The following is an 8,527-nucleotide window of genomic DNA, read 5'->3' on the forward strand; positions in this document are numbered from 1 at the left end:
TTTATCAAACTGAGACTGGCATTGTGGCTTGCTAGACGTTTTTATCATGTATGGTGGCTGAATTTAATAAAAATATCTTGGTATCTGGGAAGTGATTTTAGTTTTCTTTCCTCGACTGCTAAAGTGACAAATCACACTGCAACATCTTCCAAGGTTGAGTCACTCTTCCACACTTGGGTGTGATGTGTAACGTTTTACTACAAAACTAGGGTCAGTTTGCCAATATTTTACTGCGATGTTTGAATCTGTGTCCATGAGCGAGACAGACCTGACTTGTCTTTCCTGGCTCGCCTTGAATGCTCTCAAGGCAGGACGGCGGGCACCCAGAGGTGAGTGGAGAAGCGCCCACCCTTCCTGCAGCTTTTCTACCTGACAGGATTTGCTGATCCCAGGGGCTCAGCTCCCCACCGACCTCTCTGGGTCCACTCTGTCACGAATGAAACACTGCCTTGGGCAACCTGCCCAGGGCCTTGGAGGAGGTTGAACAGGGTCCCCCTAAAATTCATGTCCACTCAGAACATCAGAATGTGACCTTATTTGGAAAAAAGGTCTTTGCAGATGTGGTTAAGATAAAACTTGAGAAGAGACCATTCTGGATTTGCGATGATTCCTAAATCCAGTGACTGATGCTCTTGGAAGAAGAGGTTACACAGAGGAGAAGCCACGTGAGGGCGGAGCAGAGACGGGAGTGACGCAGCCACAAGCCGAGGACGCTGGAGCTGCCAGGAGCTGGAAGACAAGGAAGGATCCTCCTCCAGAGCCTCCGGAGGGAGCACGGCCCTGCGACACCTTCTGGGGGACTTCTGGCCCCCAGAACTGGGAGAGGATGAATTTTTGTTGTTTTGAGCCTGTTGTTTGTGGTCCTTTGTTACAGAGACCGCAGGTCACTGACACAGGCTCTTGGGCATATGGGGTGCCGTGACTCCACTATGTCCACAAGAACCCAAGGTCAAATGATGCACAAAATCCCCCTCTGGTGTAGAGACAGCACCAGAAGCCAGGTCCCTGGCCCCCAGTCCCAGGGACCCCCATTGACCAGGGAGCCCTGGACACTGGTTTTTCCAGGCAGGCCTGAGGACTAAGACAAGCCACCTCAATCCTCGTGGTTCTGGAAACTTCTCAAAGTTCTCCAATGATAAGAATCAAATTGTGCCTGCCTGGAAGGGGGCATGAGAGAACTTTCTAGAATGAAGGATATGTTCTCCATGTTGACTGAGGCATGGGTTACCAGGTGCCTCCTGTGCCAAACCCACGCACGTCGCACATTCAGGAAGCGTGCATTTCACTGCACGCAACTTTTATCGCCATAGAAACAAGTGAGACAGACAGTGACCTGAGTTTCCTGCCCGGTTCATGGAGGGAGCCCTGTCCAGGGGGCCTCAGGTGGGTGGTAGGTGGTTCCATGGCACCTACAAGATCCTCAGTTGGATCCTGGCCAGGTGACCAGCTCTCTGCCCCTACAGTGAACATACCTGGCTGCCTGAGGCCGCCTGACGCCTCGCCTCCCTGCGTTGACTCCACAAAGTGGCCACTCTGGAGACGAAGCTCACACTGCAGCCTGCACCCATCCCAGCCCAGGGCGCATACGGGGAGAAGCTGCCACTCTGGGAGGTGCCGCCTCCGCCATCCTAGAAGGTTCCAGACAGTGGTCCATCTTCTAGCCTGGGGCCCTGTGAGGGAACGCGGGGTGCGGGTCACCAGCACGGCCCCTCCAGGATCACCCCCAGGCTGTGACTTCCCTAGGGGTCAGGCTTCCCAGAACCTGGATCTTGCTGGAAGGACAGGAGGGCGAGAACGTGGGGAGGGCCTGGGTGGGGGAGTGTTGGGGGTAGCCCTGTGTTTAAGGGACTCAGCAGATGTGAGACGTTGCACTCACCTGCGGGCCATCTGGGATGCATTTTCCGAGCAGGATGAGACAGGGTGTGACCAGGGGCATGGTCTCTCCCTCATGCCCCGCCGCTGTCCAATTCAGAGGCGACCTCCTGGGACGGGGTCAGAAGCCAGGCAGCAGCAGCTCAGGTTCCTCGGTTGACATCAGAGAGGGATGCGGCCTGCTGAGGGGATAGGGAGTCACCTTCTGAGGCCAAGCCGACCTCATTGTCCGCGGGATCCCTTGGTATCGGCGAGATGAAAGAGCCCGAAGGTGGCACGCTGGCCCCAGCTGGTCCTTCCCCACAGGGGCTCTCAGATCCTCGGCTCACCTCTGGACGCTCTCGAGTCCTCTCTGAGGCTTCCAGCCAGTTCCGACACCAAATTCAGGACTCTGGGGACCTGTCCTTCCAGCGGGGCTCCTCAGCCTGCAACACACGGGGACCCAGCAGAAGGCAAGACCCCGTTACTGCTCACAGCATCCTCTCCTGCTGCGACCTTGGGGGAGGCTCTCCTGCCCGCTTCCTGACAGCACCCTCGGGAGCAGCGTCCCCTGCGGGCAGAGCGCTGACATGGACAGACCCCCCCCCCGGGGCCCCTTCTGTGACCCCCCTTCAGTCTCCCTCCAGGGAACTCACAGTCCGCGTGGAGAACCCCAGGAACGCTGGGCTCCCAGGCACAGACAGTGTGCCTCCCATCTGTCTGCAGTGTCCTCCTCCTGCAAGGGAAAGAGGAGGTGGGGTCATGGGAGTTAGGATGACTGGCCTGGAGGCTCTGTGCTGGGGAGGGGCTGCAGAGGGGACATTGAGGGGGAATCAGAAGAACATTCCACACTGCAGGAGCACAACCACCATCGGATTCCATCGCAGGTGCAGAGGGAGACGCTGTCCCTGCTCTGGGTCAGCCAGATCCACCCCCAGAGAGGGGACAGTGGGGGCCTTTGCTTGCGGGTACAGGAAGATGGGGTGGGATGGGCTCCTTCCCTCCCCTGTCCCCAAGAGCACCGGAGGGTGGGGGGGAGTTGGAACAGTCCTGTCCCACAGAGCGCACGTCCCTGCCCCTCCCCCTGGGAGCAGCGCGTTTGGGCTGCGGAACTGCCTGGGGGCTCAGACCTGTGGATGAGTATGTCCCCGCAGGAGGCGACATTGGCAGTCATCTAATAAGACCTCTTGACATGACAAATGGTCATCAGAGCTCTCTGCTCACCTGGTGAAGAACGTTCCTTCAGCAGCTATGTTGCGAACCTACTGTGTAGGGGCACTTTTGTTGGGGGGCACGCAGCTCGTTAGTAGCAGAAGAAAAGCACGTCTACCGGGTCTTTCTTTTGGCCAGGGCATCTCTCCACCTGTGCTTTTGGCCCAAAGCCTGTGCCTCGTGGGGGTCAGGTGATTTGGCCTGTGCTGGCCTGGCAGGAAGCCCCCAGAGGAGCCCTATGATCATCCACAGGCTACGGCTCACCACCAGGTTCCCGTAGGGAGGTCCTCGAGTCTCATTCAACAACTGCATCCACCAACCTGGCAAGGCCGTCTGTAGTCAGCTTGGAGCTGCCCTGCTGGGGAACCATCCCCAAGATCTAAAGAGGGAGCCCAGGGGAGAGGGTACCTGTGTGGATACCTGCTCCCAGGGAAGAGGGCGTCTGCTGGGATACCTGCTCCCAGGTGAGAGGGTGTCTGCTGGATACCTGCTCCCAGGTGAGAGGGTGTCTGCTGGGATACCTGCCCCCAGGTGAGAGAGCACCTGTGTGGATACCTGCACCCAGGGGACAGGACGTCTGCTGGGATACCTGCTCCCAGGGGAGAAGGCATCTGTTTGGATACCTGCTCCCAGAGGAGAGGGCTCCTGCTTCCTGTTGGGGAGAGAGGCTTTTACGTGGGTCCCAACAGCTCTGTCCTTGGAGTAGGAAGCCACTCTGAGACCTGCATGTCTGGAAATCAGTGGATCCTCTCAATTCTGAGCAGCTGAACCAGGTCCCACTGGGAAAGGAGGATCTGCAGGGAGGCTCAGAGCCCTCTGGAAGCATGACTCAAGCATTTGCAAGTTCTTAGAGCATTCACCTGTGAATAAGATAAAGTGTGGACCAGGGAAGCGGAGCCCACTGACCCCGGACATGGGTCAAGGTAGGGACACAGTGTGGGGGTTTCTGGGCCCAGATCGGGCCCCAGCTGATGGTGAGCAGAAGTAGCTTCATGTTGGAAGAGCCAGTGGGACACCACGTGTCCACCAAAGCGAGGACACAGAGGGCAGTGGCAGCCCGGGGGTGGCTCCCTGGGCTCCTTCATATCTCCCAGAAGGTCGGATCCTCCCGGCCATGTGACAATTCCGGTACCAGTGCTGCCTGGGTCACCGTTGTGTGGATGCCTAGTCACAATCGTGATGAGAATGTGAATATGAAGGAGCATCTCATGGTGTCCACCTGGCTGAGGTTGACGCTGATGCCCCCAGGCCGTCCCAGAGCCCCTGCAAGTAAGCCTGCTCCCGAGGAGGGATAAATTCTGGGATTGTCACCCCAAAGTGGGGCTTTTTAGGGCCAGATTCTCTGTGTGACAGAAACACCCACAGGAAACCACAGTCTCTCCACATCTGTTACCTCGTGGACTCAGCCTCTGTCATTGCCACCATGAGCAGTCGGGGGCAGCTGCAGTGGCCTTTGGCTGCTTTCCCAGTGGGAGAGGACGTGTGCGGAGGACGGGAGTGCCGCGGGGGCTGGAAACCACAGTGCAGGAGGGGGTATAAAGGGGGGGCTGCGGGCGAGGCGCCCACTGGAGGGGATGGCACTGCTTCTGCTGAGCCTGGAGCTGGGCCTGGTCTCGGCCCAGGAGCTCAACCTCCGTACCGTCGTGCGGAGGAACTACGACACCGCCAGGGTGGGTCTGGGGTCCCGGCCTTCCCCAGAGAGCCAGGCTGGGGCACTGTCCTCCCTCAGCCTGGGGTCTTTGACCTGTGACAAGGGTGCTGCTCCTAGGGGAGGCCATCTCTCTTCCCCCAGCTGTGACGGCAGCCTGGGAGGGCAGAGGGGGTCCTGGGAGGGCACAGGGGGGCCTGGGAGGACAGAGTGGGGCCCTGAGAGGGCAGCGGGGGCCTGGGAGGACACAGGGGTCCTGGGAGGGCAGAGTGGGGCTCTGGGAGGGCAGCAGGGGCCTGGGAGGACAGAGTGGGGCCCTGGGAGGGCAGAAGTGTTCCTGGGAGGACACAGGGGTTCCTGGGAGGGCAGAGGGGTCCTGGGAGGGCAGAGGGGTTCCTGGGAGGACACAGGGAGTCCTGGGAGGGCAGCGGGGGCCTGGAGGGGTCCTGGGAGGACAGAGGGGTTTCTGGGAGGGCAGAGGGGGTCCTGGGAGGGCAGAGGGGGTCCTGGGAGGGCAGCGGAGGCCTGGGGTGGGGGCCTGGGAGGACACAGGGGTTCCTAGGAGGGCAGAGGAGGTCCTGCGAGGGCAGAGGAGACCCTGGTTGGGAGCCATATGCCCAGGGGTCTGGCCCCAGGAGGGAGGCACCAAGAAGCCGTAGGCTGTCCCGCAGGCTCCCCATCCAGCAGAGCCTCCCCTGCAGGTTTCAGGAAACTGGTATTCTGTTTCCATGGCCTCGGACGACATGAAGAGGATTAAAGAAGACGGGGACCTGAGGGTCTTCATACGGAATATCGAAAGCTTAGCGAACGGTGGTCTGAAATTCCATTTCCAGTTCATGTGAGTGCTGCCCACAGTAGCTGGAACCGGGGAGACGGGTGTCCCTCCCGCCCCACCCCCAAAGCAGACCCTCGCTCCTGCACACCTTCCCCGTGTGAATCAGCGTCTGACCATTCCTTGGTGGGGTGTCAGAAGCGAGGCCCCGGGATGGGTGGGCCGGGGGGGCGGGCAGCGATAGAAATGCCAAGGGTCCTGAGGTGGGAGGTGAGGGAGAGGGACCTGTGCGGGTGGCACGGGGGCCCTGTGCCCGTCACACGGCTGCTGGGGCTGGAGCCCCACTCGGGGCGTCACCAGCTGGTCTGCAGGCTGCAGGGGGACTGCGTGGAGGCGGCCGCGGCCTGTGAGAGAACGGGGAAGGACGGGGAGTACAGCGTTGCCTGTGAGTAGACGCCGGGTCTTCCCGCGCCGACGGCAGGGAGTGCCCACTCCTCAGGGCCAGGCGAGCTCTGACTCAGGGGATTTTATGGGACCTCTAGACGGCTTGACCCCGAAGTGAGAGGACCCACTGGCACACACCCCACGCGCCCCACCAGCCCCCTGTTGGGAAGGCCCTGGCCAGGGCCCTGGGGAGGCAGGTGGGCCAGCTTGGGGCTCGGGGTCGGGGGGCGAGCACGCGAGAGGCCAGCAGGGCCAGCAGGCCGATGAGGAGGGGAGCCTGCTGCTGCTGCCGCCAGCGACGCCACAGGGGTCTCCACCTAGTGGGCACAGTGTGCTCAGCCACCCAGCCCACCGTCCACGCCCACGGCCACACGGCGCACCCAGTGCCTAACCCAGGGGTGCCGGGGCGACAGTGGTGGGCGGGCTGCTCTGAGCCCAGTGTCCCCGCAGACAAGGGAGAGAACCGGGTGCTCCTCGAGGAGACGGACTACAGGCTGTACGTCACCTTCTACCTGCGGAACCTCAGGAACGGCACTCAAGTGCTGGCGCTCTACGGTACCGCCTCCCGACCCTCCTGTCTCCCGGGGGGCCTGGCAGGGCCCTGGGGACCCCTCTTCTGACAGGCCCCATCCTGCTGGGGTCTCCCCATGCCAGGGTTCCCACCTCCGTCTACCCACAGTCAAGTCACATCGTGGGGCGAGGGTGCACCGGGCTCCAGGCTGAAGTTCGTCCACACCCCACCTAGCACGAGACCCCTCAGCCTCAGCACTGCCCAAGACCCCTGAGACCCTCCCACACATCATCCCCAATGACCAGTGAGGGACCCCCAGCCCCTGGCCTTCTGTCCTCAGGACGAATCCCGGACCTGAGCCCCAGCTTCCTGAACAGATTTGAAAAAACTTGCAAAAAATACGGACTTGGTCCACAAAATATCATCAACCTGAGCAACAAAGGTAGGCTCACGCCGTCCACACCAGCAGCCGCGGCCAAGAGCGGAGCTCTGAGAAAGCGTTCCGGCCCAGCCCGGCCCTGGCACAGAGGGCCCCAGGGGCTCACGGGGTCGGGGTGGAGACCCCAGCGAGGCCCGTCTGAGAACCCGCTCCGTCTTCCCAGATCCCTGTCTCAAGCACGAGAGGTAGAGGAGTTGGCCAGGCCTTCCCGTGCGTGAGATTCAACTCGGGCGGGGGCTGCCCTGGGGGTGGTCGGGGGGGGAGCTGGGTGTGGCGGCGGGCGGACCCTTCCCAAGCCCACCCCTCGCTCTGCCTGCAGGGTTTTCCTGCTGAAGTCGTGGGGAGCCTTACGGGTGGTGGGGCTGAGCAGACATGAGATGTGCGCTGTGTCAGTGTCCTGGGGCTGCTGTCACAAAGGACCACAAACTGGGTGACTTACAACAGAAATTCATTCTCTCGCAGTGCTGGAGGCCAGAAGTCTGAAATCAAGGCATCACAGGGCCATGCTCCCTTTGGAGGCTCCAGGGGAGGGTCCTTCCTGCCTCTTTCAGCTTCTGGGGGCTCCAGGCGTCCCTGGGCTTGTGGCCCCATCCCTCCATCTCTGCCTCCGTGGTCACACGGTCTTTCCTCTGTGCCTGTGGATCTCCTCTTCTGTCTCTTATAAGGACACTTGTTATTGGATTTAGGGCCCCCAGGTCATCCAGGATGATCCCTTCTCAAGATCTTTGCCTTAATCACATCTGCAAAGACCCTTTTTCCAAATAAGGTCCCGTTCACAGGTTCTGGGCACTGGGATTTGAATGTGGACGTATTTGGGGGGGCACCATTCAGCCCACCAGAGGCTCCTACTCCAAGCGGCCCTCCTTGCTCAGGAGCCAGCCCTGCCCCAGTGAAGATCGCCCCCTTCCCCAGGGACTGGCCTCCAGAGTCGTCTCATCTGAGGAGCTGGGACCTTAAGAACCTTTGATGAGGGCCCGTGAGGTTTGAAGGCGGGAGTGAGAAGGTCATCCACGACCGCCCCCCCAACAGCGGCTCAGCCGTCCCTCCAAGAAGACTATTAATAGATCAGCAGCCAGGACAAGTGACCTCCCCAAGTTTTGGTGAATGCATGAGGGGCCCAGCCAATCCATGGTTACCCCGTGCATTGAAAGCGATGGCCCCTTGGGCATTCGTCCGAGATAGGACGTGTCCACACAAAAACCTCCACACAAATGTGTATAGCAGCTCTATTCACAATCGCCCAACTGGAAACAGCCCAATGTCCCCAGACAGAAGAACAAGCCGGTCACACACGCCCCGGGGCACAACTCAGCGTGAAGAGGAACCAGCTGGATGGATCTCAAGAGAACTACGTCGAGTGCACCAGCCAACCTCAAAAGGCTACAATGTATGACTCCGTTTACAGAATATTCTCGAAATGACAGAACTATAGACGTGGAGAACCGATTCATGATTTCCAGGGGTTAGGGATGGGGAGGGGGTGAGGGAGGTGGGTGTGGTTTAAACAGGCAATGGGAGGGGTCCTCGTGGGGATGGAAAGTTCTGTACCTGGACTGTGGGGGTGGATCCAGGGACCTAAATACCCTAAATACCCACACTGACACACTTGCACACTCAGTCTCACTCTGACACATTCACACTGACACTCAC

General features: G+C 60.2%; 1 protein-coding gene across 1 annotated transcript; it reads left to right on the forward strand.

The window, feature by feature from the left end:
- The first annotated feature begins 4,637 nt into the window (after window positions 1-4,637).
- LCN9 (lipocalin 9) lies at window positions 4,638-6,871 on the forward strand. The gene is made up of 5 exons (XM_087419563.1): window positions 4,638-4,733; window positions 5,413-5,549; window positions 5,855-5,928; window positions 6,378-6,482; window positions 6,816-6,871. The coding sequence occupies exons 1-5, from the start codon at window positions 4,638-4,640 to the stop codon at window positions 6,869-6,871; spliced, it is 468 nt and encodes a 155-aa protein (XP_087275689.1).
- The last annotated feature ends 1,656 nt before the right edge of the window (window positions 6,872-8,527 follow it).

Source organism: Ceratotherium simum, chromosome 29 (assembly GCF_057802395.1).
Source record: "Ceratotherium simum simum isolate JZ-2026a chromosome 29, ASM5780239v1, whole genome shotgun sequence".
Classification (NCBI taxonomy): Eukaryota; Metazoa; Chordata; class Mammalia; order Perissodactyla; family Rhinocerotidae; genus Ceratotherium; species Ceratotherium simum.

Excerpts from the sequence above, each read along its gene's own strand:
- LCN9 (XM_087419563.1), top strand. The coding sequence starts at position 4,638 with ATGGCACTGCTTCTGCTGAGCCTGGAGCTGGGCCTGGTCTCGGCCCAG. Across the intron at positions 5,550-5,854 it reads AAATTCCATTTCCAGTTCAT|GCTGCAGGGGGACTGCGTGG; the intron begins GTGAGTGCTGCC and ends GCTGGTCTGCAG. Across the intron at positions 5,929-6,377 it reads CGGGGAGTACAGCGTTGCCT|ACAAGGGAGAGAACCGGGTG; the intron begins GTGAGTAGACGC and ends GTGTCCCCGCAG.